This window comes from Helianthus annuus, chromosome 11 (genome assembly GCF_002127325.2).
Source record: "Helianthus annuus cultivar XRQ/B chromosome 11, HanXRQr2.0-SUNRISE, whole genome shotgun sequence".
NCBI lineage: Eukaryota > Viridiplantae > Streptophyta > Magnoliopsida > Asterales > Asteraceae > Helianthus > Helianthus annuus.
In genome coordinates this window covers 110034355-110050291 of record NC_035443.2, presented here as the reverse complement: position 1 = coordinate 110050291, position 15937 = coordinate 110034355, and the positions used below count along the sequence as shown (strand labels likewise).

The 15937-nt window shown below is 38.4% G+C and overlaps 1 protein-coding gene and 1 long non-coding RNA gene across 2 annotated transcripts; one reads left to right on the top strand and one right to left on the bottom strand.

Moving 5' to 3' along the window:
* Positions 1-396: 396 nt before the first annotated feature.
* On the top strand, positions 397-2126 carry LOC118483768. The gene is made up of 3 exons (XR_004871449.1): positions 397-958; positions 1102-1172; positions 1257-2126. It is a non-coding gene; the product is annotated as an uncharacterized LOC118483768 (long non-coding RNA).
* Positions 2127-5306: 3180 nt separating this feature from the next.
* On the bottom strand, positions 5307-6904 carry LOC110906994. The gene is made up of 2 exons (XM_022152036.1): positions 6585-6904; positions 5307-6495 (listed from the first exon to the last, which is right to left on the bottom strand). Exons 1-2 carry the CDS (start codon positions 6902-6904, stop codon positions 5307-5309), a joined length of 1509 nt encoding a protein of 502 aa, XP_022007728.1.
* Positions 6905-15937: the final 9033 nt, after the last annotated feature.

Sequence of the window (15937 nt, the reverse complement as noted above, 5' to 3'; positions counted from 1 at the left end):
AAATTTATGAAGTTATACGTTATTTTAAGTGGGAAAAAAAACATGTGCATGCTAGGTTGGACAATATGATTGATTATAAGAGAACGTGGGCCTATTGGAGGAGTGTCGTATAGAGAACGACGACGGTGGGCCATAGTCCATCCTATCCACCAACTACTTTTTCGACAAACACAATAAAGGGTTCATCGGTTTAGGTTTCTATTTTCTCGAATATCTTGTTTATAAAAATCGTAATTCTAATTTGGGAAAACTAGACTAAAAACTGAATTCTAGTACGGGTCAGTTTTGGTTTTAACCCACAAAACCAAATTCTAACAAAATAAGTGTTTATTGGTTTGAATTTTGAATTCTTCAAGTTCCTTGGTTAGTCGAATTAGGATTTGTAGAACGAAAACCGCTAATCTAATTTAGTTTCGGTTTAAAACCAAACCGAACACTAATTCGGTTTGATTTTAAAAGGTTTTCGTTTAATTTGGTTTTTTTGGTTTAATCAAATTAAAAAACGCTATAAATAAACAACATGTTTCGGCTTAGGATAGTAGTACTCTTGGCTTTGGGTGATTTTCAAAAAAAAAAAAAAATGGATTATGTGGTCTGCTTGTCCACACATTATCTTCCTCACCACAGTCAAAAACCCTTCATAAAAAAAATCCTATGTGTCCCCTGTCTCCGAGCATTCTCTCCAAGTCAGGTCACCACCGCTGCTGATCGTTTCTATCGTTCCTCATCCACCGACATCCGCCATCGCCGACGCCACGTATAGTGGTCGTTCGTCATCACTCCTATTGTTGAATGATGGTTAAAATGGGTTATGTTGGTGACCACCAGTCACAAAGAAATCGCCAAAACCGAAGCGGTTGAGGTCAAGATAGACGGTGATGATTGAGTTTACAATAAAAGGATGAGAGGGTTTTCGATTTGTTACTACTAATAGTCCACCGATATTCCCGGCAATGAGGTATTTTCTGTAACATTCCATGTGTCCGACCAAAACCTAAAATTATTGCAGTTTGAAGGTTTATATGAGAAATTCAATGAATGAATGGATGGTGAATGGATGATGATATTCTGTAAATTAACATGTGGTTTGATTTGATTCAGGGGCGAAGAGTGAATTCAGTGACAATAAGGAGCCAACTTTTGCTTTCTTGAATTCTCTGTTCCTTGGAGAGGTAGTGTTTGAAAGCTTACTACTATAATTTATGGTTGTCGATATCGCTTTAAGCTAAAATTGTTCCTTATTGTTATGTTTAAAGTGGGAGGATCGCCCGAAGAGAGGGCAGTTTCACTCGCTATGATGTTACTGCCTACGAAAGTAAGATATATATCAATTTAATGTCTTTGTTTATAAAAAACATGCCTGAGGCATGAGGCACACACGGCGATATGGAAAACACCTCAGGGTCTTGAGGTAGTGTCTCATGCGTACCTGTGTCAAAATAGTCATATAGTAAAACCTTAATTTAATATCGTTCCTCGCCCACCGACATCCGCCATCGCCGACGCCACGTATAGTGGTCATTCGTCATCACTGCTATTGTTGAATGATGGTTAAGATGGGTTATGTTGGTGACCACCAGTCACGAAGAAATCGCCAAAACCGAAGCGGTTGAGGTCAAGATAAACGGTGATGATTGGGTTTACAATAAAAGGATGAGAGGGTTTTCAATTTGTTACTACTAATAGTCCATCGATTATCCCGACGATGAGGTATTTTCTGTAACATTCCATGTGTCCGACCAAAATCTAAAAATTATTGAAGTTTGAAGGTTTATATGAAAAAATTGAAGGAATGATTGAATGAATGATGAATGGATGATGATGATATTCTATAAATTAACATGTGGTTTGATTTGATTCAGGGGCGAAGCTACTTTATATGTTATCCAAAAAACTGAAAAGAGTTCAGTGACAATAAGGAGCCACCTTTTGCTTTCTTGAATTCTCTGCTCCCTGGAGAGGTAGTGTTTGAAAGCTTACTACTATAATTTATGGTTATCGATATCGCTTTAAGCTAAAATTGTTTCTTATTGTTATGTTTAAAGTGGGAGGATCGCCTGAAAAGACGGCAGATTCACTCGCTATGATGTTACTGCCTACAAAAGTAATGTATATATCAATTTAATGTCTTTGTTTATAAAAACACGCCTTAGGCATGGGGCACACGCGATGGTATGGAAAACACCTCAGGAGGGTCTTGAGGTAGTGTCTCATGCGTACCTGTGTCAAAATAGTCATATAGTTAAACCTTAATTGCATTTTTGAGATATGTTACTGTCAATATAGGAGACTATTGTTTAATGAACAGTAATCGGGTGCAATGGATGGGCAAGGCCCCTTTGACGTATGTTAGTGTCAATATCCGAGATACGCGCTCCTAGCAAAGGCGCCAATGTTTGGTTGTGTAAATTTGAAACAACCGAAGCTGCTGCTGCAGCTTATGATCAACTTGCACTTGACTTCAAAGAGGCAAAGACGAAGCTCAACTTCCCAGAGCGTGTTCAAGGTTGCTTCGAGTTTCGTGATATAACCACCAACACCACCACTACCACCGCTAGGGGTGTTCGCGGTCTGGTTTTGACGGTTTTTAATTCAAACCATGAGCCAAACCATTAGTAACGTTTATGGTCGTCGAAAACCGAAACCAAACCATTGAAAGTTAAAACTTAACAAAACCGAACCATTACTAACGGTTTGGTTTCACGGTTTGGGATTTTGTAACACACCAACTTTTAAATAAAAACTAAAATTTAATTAGGGGAAGGTTCATTTAAGAAGAAAATTTAATTGAGAAGAAAAAGAACAAAGGGTAATTTTGTAAAACATTAAATAGTTTTTTCACTTATCTCATTTATTATCATTTTTGACTAATTAATTAGTCATAAAAGACTAGTATCCTCCACACTAACTTTTTTTGTCTACACACATCAAAAGTTATCTTACATATTTCGAAATTCATTCTACACATTGAAATTTATTCTACACAACTCGTAATTTATCCTACCCAACTTCTAATTTATCATACACTTTAAATTATTATTATTATTATTATTTTTAAAAATATATATTTTGAAGATAAGTTACAAAAAATTTAATGTAGTTAGCTATTAAAGAAAAAGACTAAATTAATGAACTATGTAGATTTACCAATGTACCCTTTTAGTAACATTAAATACTTATATTAAATAAAGTAAAATAAAGCATTCTTATTGGTTGAAATTTCTTCTTTTCTCTTCTTACAAAAAATTTCTTCTCATTTGAACTCTCCACAATTTAATTATGCCTCTAATTGCTTTTGATGTTTCTAATTACCCAAAGTTAATGTTGATTTGCTAATAGTTTTATTACAGAAGGCATAAAACTTTGGTTTTTGTTTAGGGAATAAGATATAGCTTAAAGAACACCATAATTATGGATTTATAATCCGAAGCTAACAACCAAGACACAAAAAAGATTTACCCGTGCACTATTTTGTGGGGTAAGAATCGTAGGATTGCAAAAAATAAAGAGATATAACTTGCCTATATAATGACCCTAACATGATACACTGGAAATGGAAGTCCAATATTCCATTAAGTTAGAAAAGTTACTCATTAACATATTTTAGTTACAGCTATTAGAAATTGGCATATAAACTAAGCCTAAGCTCACTGAAACAAGTTTCTCTATACTTGTATAAAATAAAATAATTGAAAAATCTTAATACCACAATCTTGTGGTACGGTCCAGTTTTATGCGGACGGTTTCCCATGTAAACCGTAAATCAAACCGTTCACTACGGTTTGAGAATTTTCAAACCGACCGACCAAAAAACAAAAATAAAAACCGATCGTGAAACTGAACCGATAATAGGTTAGGATGGTTTCATAGTTTCAAATCAAACCGTGAACAACCCTAACCACCACGACACAACCACCCGCTGCCACCTCATCACAGCCTCCAAATCCTAGAGTTTAAGTGAATATCTTCAAAATTTGGCTGTAGAATGTGTTCAAGATAAAATACATATCAACTGTGGTTTTGTTCCAAACATGATACCCTTGCTTTTATTTGTATGCATATTAGTGATATGTTGTTTTGCCAACATGTTAATTGATAAATACTATAAAAATTTGTTATTTATCGTCCTTGAAATTAGTGATTTCGCATTGAATTCAGCTAAGGAGAGGTGCAGATAGAGCAGATATCAACAACCCTGCTTGCTCTACGATGGCTGAAAGTTTGGCTGTTTCAAGTGACAGGGAAACCGTTCATGTTTTGTGAGGACCGTGAGTTCGGGTCTTCGAACGCTCAGACCGGATCTTAACACCTACTGACATGTGCGGAATCCATGAAAGTAGTAGAGAGAATAACACAATAGATATCGTTAAACACGATTCTCATTGATAATAGATCGAATACAGAACCTGAGAAAATTTTGACAGGGCTTCGCCTAGGTATCAAAAGTTCAGTACAAAAACAAGACCCAAGCACCTCTATTTATAGAGGTTGCCCATCTGGATGAAACACTTCTACTGCCCATCCGTCCGGATGAGGATGTCCATCCGTTTGGATGGACTCCATCCATCCGGATGGACTTACAAAACATGTCTAACCCACGTTTCATCTCGGATTACATACAAAACATGCTTTAAACATTACAAAGACATCAAACAGGATAAACAAAGACTCAATACAGACGAAAGCTACAGACATAGTGCATTCACAGACTCCCCCTTAGATGTAGCTGTAGTCGTCTTCATGTATAGTCTTGATCAAGCCTTCCTGTTGCGTCTTCTCTCCGTGTACTTCCTTCTTCTCTCTTCAGCTCGTTCTGCTAACATTCTCTTTCGATTGTGTCTTCCTTCATTGATCCACCATTCTCTATACTCTTTAATACCATCCATCGTTTTTGACTATCTGGGAATTTTACATTCTTCTAATTCAATCGGAGTTTGATCAGTGTCAAACTTCCCCATTCCCAATCTCTTCTTGGCTCTTTCAGCAGCTCCAGCCATCTTTTTATCCATCTTCTTATTGTGGCATTCTCTTTTCAGAAACTCTTCAAGTTCAAGATCTCTCCAGCTTGATTTCCAATATCGGCCTTAATTTATATCTTTTTCAAAGCATACATTCACTACCTTCTGGTATTGCAGTGCTTCCTCTTCATCAGCTGGATAGTACATGATCTTGTTTAAGAATAAGCAATCAATATCCTTCCTTTAACAATTTACAAGCCACATTGAATCAATCAGGAAGATTCTCCTGTAAACCATATCTTTATCACGAAGACCAATCACCGCCTGATGCGTTTTCGGATCGTATGCCTAACCCTTGAAGTCTTTGTAGAAATCCTGCTCCATTTCCTTCAGTGGCATACTCTTTAAACATCCTGGTCGCTTCACATGCAGGGTGATATCTTTCTCTCCAGTGACAGGATCAATCTTTATAGTTTGCTTTGGATACCGTGGTTTCCATTCAGGGAATTTATCACGTGCTTGCCCTCGAATGTAGTACCATAGCTTTGATTCATAGTACCTAACCTCTGGACTCCATTCAAGTTGCTGAATATTCTTCATTTTAACCAGCTCTTCAACGTCCCACCAAGGCAACATCTTCAAGTCTTTGACATATTCGAAGTATTGCACTTCGAATTCATGCTTAATCGTGTATTCCTTTAGATCATCTAAGTATCCCCACGATAAGATATCTCTAAGAGATTCATCTAGATAGCTTTTGAAGAACTTCAATGGTCTTTTGAATTTTCGTTCTTCAGGCATTGGTCTGAACCATTTCTTTTTCTCCTCCTGGAGTTCTTCCTTTGACAACTTTTTGGGAATACCTTCTTCATTCAGCTTTTCAACAACTTTCCTATTAAGATCCTCTTCATTGTGCGATCTGAACAACTCAGTGAACGTGGGAAAATCTGCATCTTGACCAGCATAATGCATTGGAACATCATTATCAGAATCAGAACCATCTTCAATTACCATGTCGTTGAAATTGTCAGCTTCATCAACCCTTTCAAACACATATTCACCATCAGGACCATTGTCTTCAATATCTTTCTCGAAGTTGAACCTGAACTTGTCTTCTTCATTCAATTCGAGAGCTTCTTTCATTGACACCCTCGTCCAGTTCTCAACTAGTTCACCTTCTTCCACATCATGTTGCAAGTATAGAACTTTACGAGCATATGAATGTTTGGTACCTGACGGCTCCCTCTGAGGATGAACATCCTCAACTTCTTCATTCTGAGCATCATCTAGAAAATCTAGATTCTGCTGATCAGTGGTAGATCTGACAACTATTGCACCATCGTTACCACCCTGATCATCATCATTACCTTTATCATCATCACTTTCATGAAAATCATCAATGTCTTTCATATCATCATCCTCTTCATTTTCGTCATCATTCTTTTCGTAAACTATCTCATTAATCTTATCTTTCTTTGCTTCCTTCGCTTTCAGTTGACGTCTTTCAACCTCAATTCTCCTTGCATTATCTTCTTTGCTATAAGATACACTCTTTGCTTTACCTACAAGGACGAATTGTTGTGCGAAGACTAGAGCATTTTCATCATTAACTTCAACCACATTAACTTCAACATCTGGTTGTTGCTCTTGTTGACTCGATGATCCAAGAACTTCTTCATTATCGACTGCAATCCCTTTCCTTTATCTTTTGGAGCTTCAGCAGCTACTTGTTCATCAAGTCTTTGTCGTTCCATCCTCCGAGCCTCAGCTCTTCGGATTTCAATATCATCATAAATTGCATGAACACTGATACCAAGTCTGCCTTCGATCACAGTATATAACATCTCTATCTGCTTAGACTTGTTCTCTATGTCTGCTTTCAGATCTTCTATCTCTTTCTCCATGATCTCATTTGCATTACTTATTGTCGTATTGGCATCATTCATCCTAATCTAAACGCCATTAAAATCCCCGCCTTAACAAACATAGCACACTTCATCCTAATCTAAACGCCATTAGATATAAAACGCCAAACTTTGTTTTTAACCGATAAAGCTGAAAAACAGTACTAAAACGACGACACTTAATTACTAGCATTTACTATAATAAAAATCGCGCCTAAAATACGCGCCAAAAACTTCCTATATAAACAACCTCTCAGACCTTCTAAAATTCACACCAAAACCCCAAACGCCATATTTTCCTTTATACCATTCATCTTAGAAACCCCAAAAAAACCCAAATATCAAATATTCCAATTCGTGTTTCTTTGATATACACTATTTCCTTAATATAAACGCCAAAATATACAAAAACCACAAAAATTCAAAAACGCCATTTCATGGAGATCCAGTTTTGTTCTCAATAAAGTTTAGCTAAACGGGATGGACAACATTGTTAGACATCTTTCTTGACTGAGGATTAACAATGTTGTCCATCTCGTTCAGCAAAACATTATTGAGTTTAGCATGACCATAATTAGAGGTTTTTGTCACACCCTGACTTTTGCGGAAGCGTGTTACGTGTGACTTGCTTAATATCATTGCATTCAACCATAACAACCAGCTATATGAAAGAAACCACGATGTTCATCCATAAATAAGATTCAAAATAATACAAACCACATTGTTTAACACCATACAACGACTTTGAGTTCAAAATACAACCAACCAAAGTTTTAAGTTCCAGAATGGACTTTAACAAAAGACACTAATAAAACGAGGCTTTGAACCATGTATCCCATCAAAGATAAAATACACGATTCAAACCCTCCAATACTGGATGACATCATTTATTGTAGACACATCTTGGAAACCTTGAACGCCCGCCAGATCCATTTTCAATTTCCTGACTTACATGTGGTTTGAAAACATCAACAAAAGTTGAGCGAGTTCATGTGTTTTGTATGTGTGCATGAATAATCCTTGTAAACATTTGTAAGTATGTATTTGTAAACCGGTATGAAAGCGTCTATGAACAGATCAATTAGTGATTTGCAAGGTCATTAATATGTGTGCAATGGTGCAGGAAGTCTCAAACCTAGCAGACTTTGTACCGGGCTTCCGACTGGAAGACACAGTCACCACCTTCGGCCACATCCGGCCCAGGGGTGGGGCTCGCAACACCCAAATAGATCTATCACTTATGTCCCTCGGTCTTTATACGAGGATTAATGGTCTTAAGCGTTATACCCACCACTCACATGATCTAATAGTTCATTCCTTAGCTAACCATACCATATGTAAATGTTCGTAACAATTGTAACATATATTTCACCCCCGAAGTTATAAAACTGAAAGCAGTTAAAAGAAAAGGGGGACATGAACTCACAATCTTGCGTCTCGTAAACTGGTATAACTCAAAGCTTCTCCTTGGTCGCACGACTACCTACACACGTTCTATGGTTTATTAGACGGATGGGTCGTGCCTTGGATTTTAGTCTTAATTGTCATGGCTTAGTATCTTTGAGTTACATTTTGATGTAATAAACATTATTCCAAAGTATATAATTATTTGTTAAAATAATGTATTTTAACTTGATACATCATGTATTTATACGTGTATATTTTCCCCAAGGATGGGTATACTTATACTTGTATTCTTAGACTTGTGTATTTTACCAAGTATTGGTGGCGTATTCCGGTGTGTATTTATACGTACGAGAATACGTATTTTTTTGTATTTATTAAGTATTCTTATATTTAATTTTGTATTTATACTTTCCGGAATAATATTTTTAACCAATAAAGTCACCAATTTACATTCTTAAAAAATATATATATTTTAAGAAAACTTTTATAGAAAAATTATCTATAATTCTTCCTTGGCAAAAATATTTATATTTTCATATAAACCTCAAAAATAATATATATTCAAGTTTAACTTAGAAAATATTTATAAATCCATTTTTCACCCCAAAAATAATATATTCTAAATTTATGTAAGAAAATATATATTTTCTCCAAAAATATTATATTTCCTAATTGTTCAAGAAAACATATATATTTTCTTCATCCAAAAATAATATATTTCTCCTTGACAAAATATGATATATTTCTTTAATAATTATAAAAATCATATTTTCGTTTCCTTGGTTTCCAAAATACCGTTTTACTCACTTTGTCAGTATATATATATATATATATATATATATATATATATATATATATATATTTAAATCCGGAATATTTTTGTAGCTCATATCCCTTTTTCGGTTTGTCCAATTTTTAGTATAAACTATATATTTGTTTTCTTGGAATTTTGGTAATATTTTGTATTGTAATCTTTGGTATTTTGGTAAATTGTATTATTTCAAGTCCTAAAATAATATAACTAATACACATAATATACACGTAATCACACAGTTTGTGACACCTAAATATATATTTTCCTAAATATATACTTAGTCATTTTTATTTATTAAAAACAACCTTCAATAATTGTAATTTTTGTAGCAAAAATTATGGCAAATTTTATATGAAAAATCATGGTTAAAATACACTTGTAAACACTTGTTTAAAAATATTTTACTAAGTGTTTAAATTCTACAAAAATTTTGCCATAGTTTCCCCTTAAAAATGGAGGTTTCCATGCTTTCAAAGCATATTAATTTCTTTTAAAATCACCACAATTCAATCAACCACAATTCAATCAATAATTCAATCAACACTTACCATGTGCCAAAATCATGCATTTTACACTACATCATGAACTTGAAATTTTTTGAAAAAATTTGTAGTAACTTAGTATGTTGTTAAGTAAGCTTAGTTAATCTTAAATGTGTGGTTATTTGGTTATAAATATCATTCTTGAAAATTTTAGACTTTCACAACTTGTAAAATGATTTTTCTAAAAATCATTCTTTTGAATTTTTTCTTGTTAACAACATATTTCTACACTTGGTTTAACACTAAAACATGATTAGTTTCTTTAAAAACCATGGTTATGTAAATCTTGTAATTAAACTTGGTTTCTTGAGAAAACTATCTTTGAAATCATCCATGTATAAGACTAAGAACATATATTCATCATCACTTTACACAAAATCATCTTTGTTTTCAAGTTCATGATGAACATAAAGGATGTTCGTCTTGATTTACACAAGTTTCATCCTCTCACTTGCTAGATCATGTGTTTAATCACAATCTAGCAAGTTTCTTATGATGATTAACATCATAAACACAAGAGATCAAAAATCAAGAATCACACTGATGTGCATTGGTGTGTATATTTTAGATAATATTTTAAGCCCTTTTTACACTTTTTAGCCAAGTTTTAAATTTATAAAACACGATATTTACTAACACTAAACACACATATGGGCAAGTGCACCCATCGTGGACGTAGTATAGTGTTGGTAAGATACCGAGGTCGTCCAAGGACACAAGAGCTTTTAGTACCGGTTTATCCTCAACGTCTAATCAAATCAAAATGTTAGAAAAAGATTTTTAAACTAAGAAAATAAAACTAACTAAATGCTGAAAAATAAAATAAAAATAAAAACAGATAGACAAGATGAATCACTTGGATCCGACTCGTGTGTTAGTATAACCTTTGATTATTTTCGCACTTTTGCACTTGTTTAAGAGATTATCTTAGTTATTGTAGTAGGCCCCTCTTTTGAAGGCGACGTTACCCTCAACCCAGTAGTTTGAGTCAGCAAGGATACAATCCTAAAGGGTCGGATTATTGAAAGATAATTAATTAAGTTATTAATGCAAATTATGGTAGGCCCCTCTTTTGGAGGTGACGTTACCCTCGACTAAGTAGTCTGAGTCAGCAGGGATACAGTCCTAAATAGTCGGGTTATAGTATTAATAGTAGTTAACTTGTCACACCCCCAAAATCCACACGCGGAGTACCACCGCTTGGAGGCGTGACATGACCAGGATCAAGTCACCAATCATATTGAACGAGTAATTAAATAGTAAAAGTTATCCATCAATACGAAAGGTGTTTATTAAAATCAACATAAGTAAATGTAGCGGAAGCATTTATGTAAAACCCAACAAAAGTATTAATGTTTGAACACGTCATAAGTGTTTAAAAAGTAATCACGATCCATCTGCCCACAACGACCTGCTCCTCCTTGTGCAAGCTCCATTAGTACCTAAGGTCCTGCAAGGCATGCAGCAGAGAGTCAACAACTAGTTGAGCGAGTTCACAGAAAGTAAATGCGTAACAGTAAGTTCATGAGTATCAAGTGGCTCTACTGGGCCAGTATAGGTTTCTATTGGTGGGGGCTTCCCATGTTATTAATCCACTAGACTATGCGTAACCATATGTGTTCTTCACAACCGAGAACAGTAATACGTACAAATTTACGCAGGAATTTACGTAAGTATCCTTCACAACCGAGGATAGGGTACGTGGGGGTTTACGTAGGTTTTACGTAAGTGCCTGACACAACCGAGGCAGTAGTGAGCATTCGTTCACGCAGGTTTTACGTGAGTATCCTTCACAACCGAGGATAGCGAGTAACTTAGTTATACGTAGGTTATACGTATGTGTCCTGCACAACCGAGGACGATGGTGTGGTAGTCTAGTAACAGTGTCCGTATGAATCTATTCAACCTTATCCTTATCAATCCCATTCCCAACACCCCGGGAATCCCATGCCTTGGTAAGAGTGTGAACTCACCTTGGGTTGCTCGGCAGATACACACAAAAAGGGTTTCTTGAACTAAAAGTGGTCAACCACGTCCTAACAGGGTTACCATACAAGCCAGGTTCGTATTCAAGTAATGCACACATGAATCATAGCAAACCACGTATAGCACGCAAACAATCAAAGTATAGCATTTACCACTTGTGCGATTCGGATGTCTAAGCCCAAACTATACCCGGCCCAGCTAACATAGACAGTCAAATGTGCAGTCAAGTACGTAGGCCCAATTACTTGGCCCAATCGATTGGGCCCGTGATAGTGTAGGGTCCAAAACAGTGTGTGCGGAACAACGGATTTCGAGTCGCAACCAGCGATCTCGAGTCGCAACAGGAGATTTCGAGTCGCAACGGGACTCACAACTGTGGTTTCGGCTTGTCATGGTCCGGTTACGAGTCGCAACGGGACTCGCAACTGTGGTCTCGGCTCGTGCTGCTGTGTCGGTGTGAGGTCCCGAGTCGCAACTGGACTCGCAACCATGGTTTCGGGTTATGCTGCTTGTGGTCTCGAGTCGGGATTATGAGGTCTCGACTCGCAATCTATGTCGCAACTAGGTGTGTAACTGGTTTCCATAATTCATGCAACAATTATTCCATGATTCTAGCAAACATCTTTGGCAGTTTCGAAAGTCAGATCAAATCAATCAATGATATTACTAACTCGCATGAACCCTAATCAATTCATGAACAAGATCTTAACAATTCGAATGAACATGCAACCGATTAATCCCTATAACCCGAATCACTAGCACGATAACAAGTTAACCATACCAATCCTTCAGGCAAACGGTGGTTCGATATCTAAATCTAACCAGTTCATATCATAGCCGATTGCTTATTATTCGGTAATATCACAAGATCATCAATCCTTATGTAATTCATACATGACATTTAAGCAATCCAAATAGCAAGAACATCAACAGAACTCAAACATCATCACTCGCATGCAAGGCATAGCAACATCAAACCGGTTTTAATAAAATCATGCAATCACAACATCATTTAACAAGACATCAATATCAACACTAACCGATAACAAAGAGGGTGAGCAAGGATTAATCCAACTTGTGATCTTGTGCCGTCGGCTTTCAAGCAAAACGAGAGAGGGAGAGAAAATCGTCTAGGGTTTCTTGTGTGTGTTGTGATTTTGTAAAAAGTGGAGAATGGTTACAACTCTCCTAAGTGTTATTCGGTTAGGAGAAGTGGGCCGAACCCACTTGGGCTTCCCTAATGGTCCGCATGCAAGTGTAAAGCCCAAATGGCTTGTGCGGTCGAGTGGTGTTGTGCGATCGGGTTATAGTGTGTGATTTGGGCTCGTTCACTATACTAGTATATAATACACACATATCACATAAACATAACATATCATGTATTCATTCAAATAATATGGTTCACGTAAGCATATAACGTTACACAAGGTAAGTCTAAAGTACGAGTTGTCACATTATCCCCAACTAAAAAGAAATTTCGTCCCGAAATTTGGTACGCACTCACAGAGGAAGCTAGGTAGATTATAACGTTCACTGGTTTTCCTGGGGTGTCACATCCTCCCCCCGTTGGTCTGGAATTTCGTCCCGAAATTCCGAAGTAGTAGCTTCAGCCTCAGTAGTGGTCGCATTGGTTCCGAATAACTGGGGGTACTTTTCTGTCATCCTGTCTTCGTGTTCCCAGGTGTACTCTGGGCCACGTTTGGAGTTCCAACGTACTCGAACAAGAGGGATTCTCTTGTTTTTGAGGACCTTTACATCCCGGTCCGTGATTTCAACTGGTTCCTCGACGAACTGCAACCGCTCGTCGATAGTGAGTTCTTTGAAAGGAATGATGAGAGTTTCATCTGATAGGCACTTCTTTAAGTTCGACACGTGAAAAAACATTGTGAATTGCACCGAGTTCAGCTGGTAGGTTCAACTTGTAGGCTACTTTGCCGATTTTCTCAATTATTTCGAACGGTCCGACGTACCGCGGATTCAGTTTGCCCCGTTTGCCAAAACGAACTACACCCTTCCAGGGTGAAACTTTTAATAAAACCCAGTCCCCGACCTGAAATTCCAATGGCTTTCTACGCTTGTCCGCGTAGGCTTTCTGGCGGTCGCGTGCTGCCGCCATGCGTTGTCGTGTCTGTGCAATCTTTTCTGTGGCGTCCACTACAATCTCTGGACCCGTAATCTGACTATCCCCCACCTCTGCCCAACAGAGAGGTGACCGGCATTTACGTCCGTACAATGCCTCGAATGGAGCGGCTTGGATGCTGGTGTGATAACTGTTATTGTATGAAAACTCCACCAAAGGGAGGTGCTTTTCCCAGTCGTTGCCGAAGTCTATAACGCATGCCCTGAGCATGTCTTCAAGTGTTTGAATCGTTCGCTCAGACTGCCCATCCGTCTGAGGGTGATATGCTGTGCTCATGTCTAACCGTGAGCCGAAAGATTTGTGCATTGCTTGCCATAGTTCTGACGTGAATCGTGCATCGCGATCCGAAATAATGGAGGTGGGCACTCCGTGCCTCGAAACAACTTCTTTAAGATAAACGTCTGCGAGAGTGGAGAACTTATCCGTTTCCTTTATAGCCAGGAAGTGTGCAGACTTGGTGAGTCGATCCACGATCACCCATATGGTATCATTCCCACGCTGGGATCTAGGTAGGCCTGTAACGAAATCCATGGAAATTTCTTCCCATTTCCATTGAGGTATCTTAGGCTGCTGAAGTAGGCCCGCTGGTTTCTTGTATTCAACCTTGACTCTCGCACAAGTCAAGCACTTTCCAACGTACGTAGCGATGTGGGCCTTCATGCTAGGCCACCAATAAGTAGTTTTGATGTCGTGGTACATTTTGTCCGACCCTGGATGTATCGAGTAGCGAGACTTGTGAGCTTCATCCATTACAAGTTCGCGTAGACCGCCAAAAAGTGGGACCCAAATACGCCCCGTTACATAGTAGGCGCCGTCTTCCTTCAGTTCCATTCGTTGCCTTGAGCCGCGTAAGGCTTCAGCCTTGACATTTTCGGGCTTCAGTGCTTCTACCTGAGCATCTCGTATCTGTGCAGGAAGGCTAGACTGAATCGTAAGCTGTAGCGCTCGCACGCGCCGAGGTAAAGTGTCCTTCCGACTGAGGGCATCAGCCACAACGTTGGCTTTGTCTGGATGGTACTTGATGGCGCATTTGTAATCGTTCAGTAGCTCAACCCATCGTCGTTGACGCATGTTCAAATCCTTCTGCTTAAGGATATGCTCGAGACTCCTGTGATCGGTGTAAATCGTGCACCTGGTACCGTACAGGTAGTGTCGCCATATCTTAAGCGCGAAAACTACAGCTCCCAGCTCTAAATCGTGCGTCGTGTAGTTCCGTTCATGAATCTTAAGTTGGCGTGAAGCGTAAGCAATGACCTTGTCGCGCTGCATTAACACACATCCAAGATCTTGGATTGATGCATCACAATATACTACGAAATCGTCTGTGCCCTCTGGCAATGAGAGGATAGGTGCACTGCAAAGTCTATCCTTTAAGTACTGAAAAGCAGTTTCCTGCATGTTGCCCCAACGGTAGGTGACACCCTTCTGGGTCAGTAGTGTAAGTGGTTGCGCGATCTTGGAGAAGTCTTTGATAAACCGTCTGTAGTAACCCGCCAAGCCCAAGAATTGGCGTATTTCCGTTGGCGTACGTGGTGCAGGCCAGTTCCTGATCGAGTCTACCTTGGATGGATCGACATGGATCCCATCCTTGTTCACTACGTGGCCTAGAAAATGGACTTCACGAAGCCAGAAGTCGCATTTCGAGAACTTAGCGTATAGCTGTTCCTTCCGAAGGAGTTCCAAAATAAGGCGTAGATGCTGCTCGTGTTCCTCCTGACTCTTGGAGTAGATCAGAATGTCGTCGATGAAAACAATGACGAACTTGTCAAGATAGGGTTTGTACACCCTGTTCATAAGATCCATAAATATGGCAGGCGCGTTCGTTAACCCGAACGGCATGACAAGAAACTCGTAGTGGCCGTAACAAGTTCTGAATGCTGTTTTGGAGACGTCCTCCTTCCGGACTCTCAGCTGATGATAACCTGACCTCAGGTCTATCTTCGAATAGTAGCACGACCCTTGAAACTGGTCGAATAGATCATCTATGCGTGGAAGAGGATAACGGTTCTTCACCGTCACTTTGTTAAGTTCACGGTAGTCGATGCACATTCTGAACGTACCGTCTTTCTTTTTCACAAAAAGTACTGGGGCTCCCCAAGGCGAAGAGCTTGGACGAATGAAGCCCTTTTCCAAGAGCTCTTGTAGCTGCTTTGACAGTTCCTCCAATTCTGATGGAGCTAGACGAT

Bases quoted from the DNA above. Each gene is read 5' to 3' on its own strand.
- LOC110906994 (XM_022152036.1), bottom strand. From the start codon at position 6,904: ATGAATGATGCCAATACGACAATAAGTAATGCAAATGAGATCATGGAG. The intron at 6,496-6,584 runs GTTAATGTGGTT...TGTATCTTATAG, and splicing joins AGCAACAACCAGATGTTGAA to CAAAGAAGATAATGCAAGGA.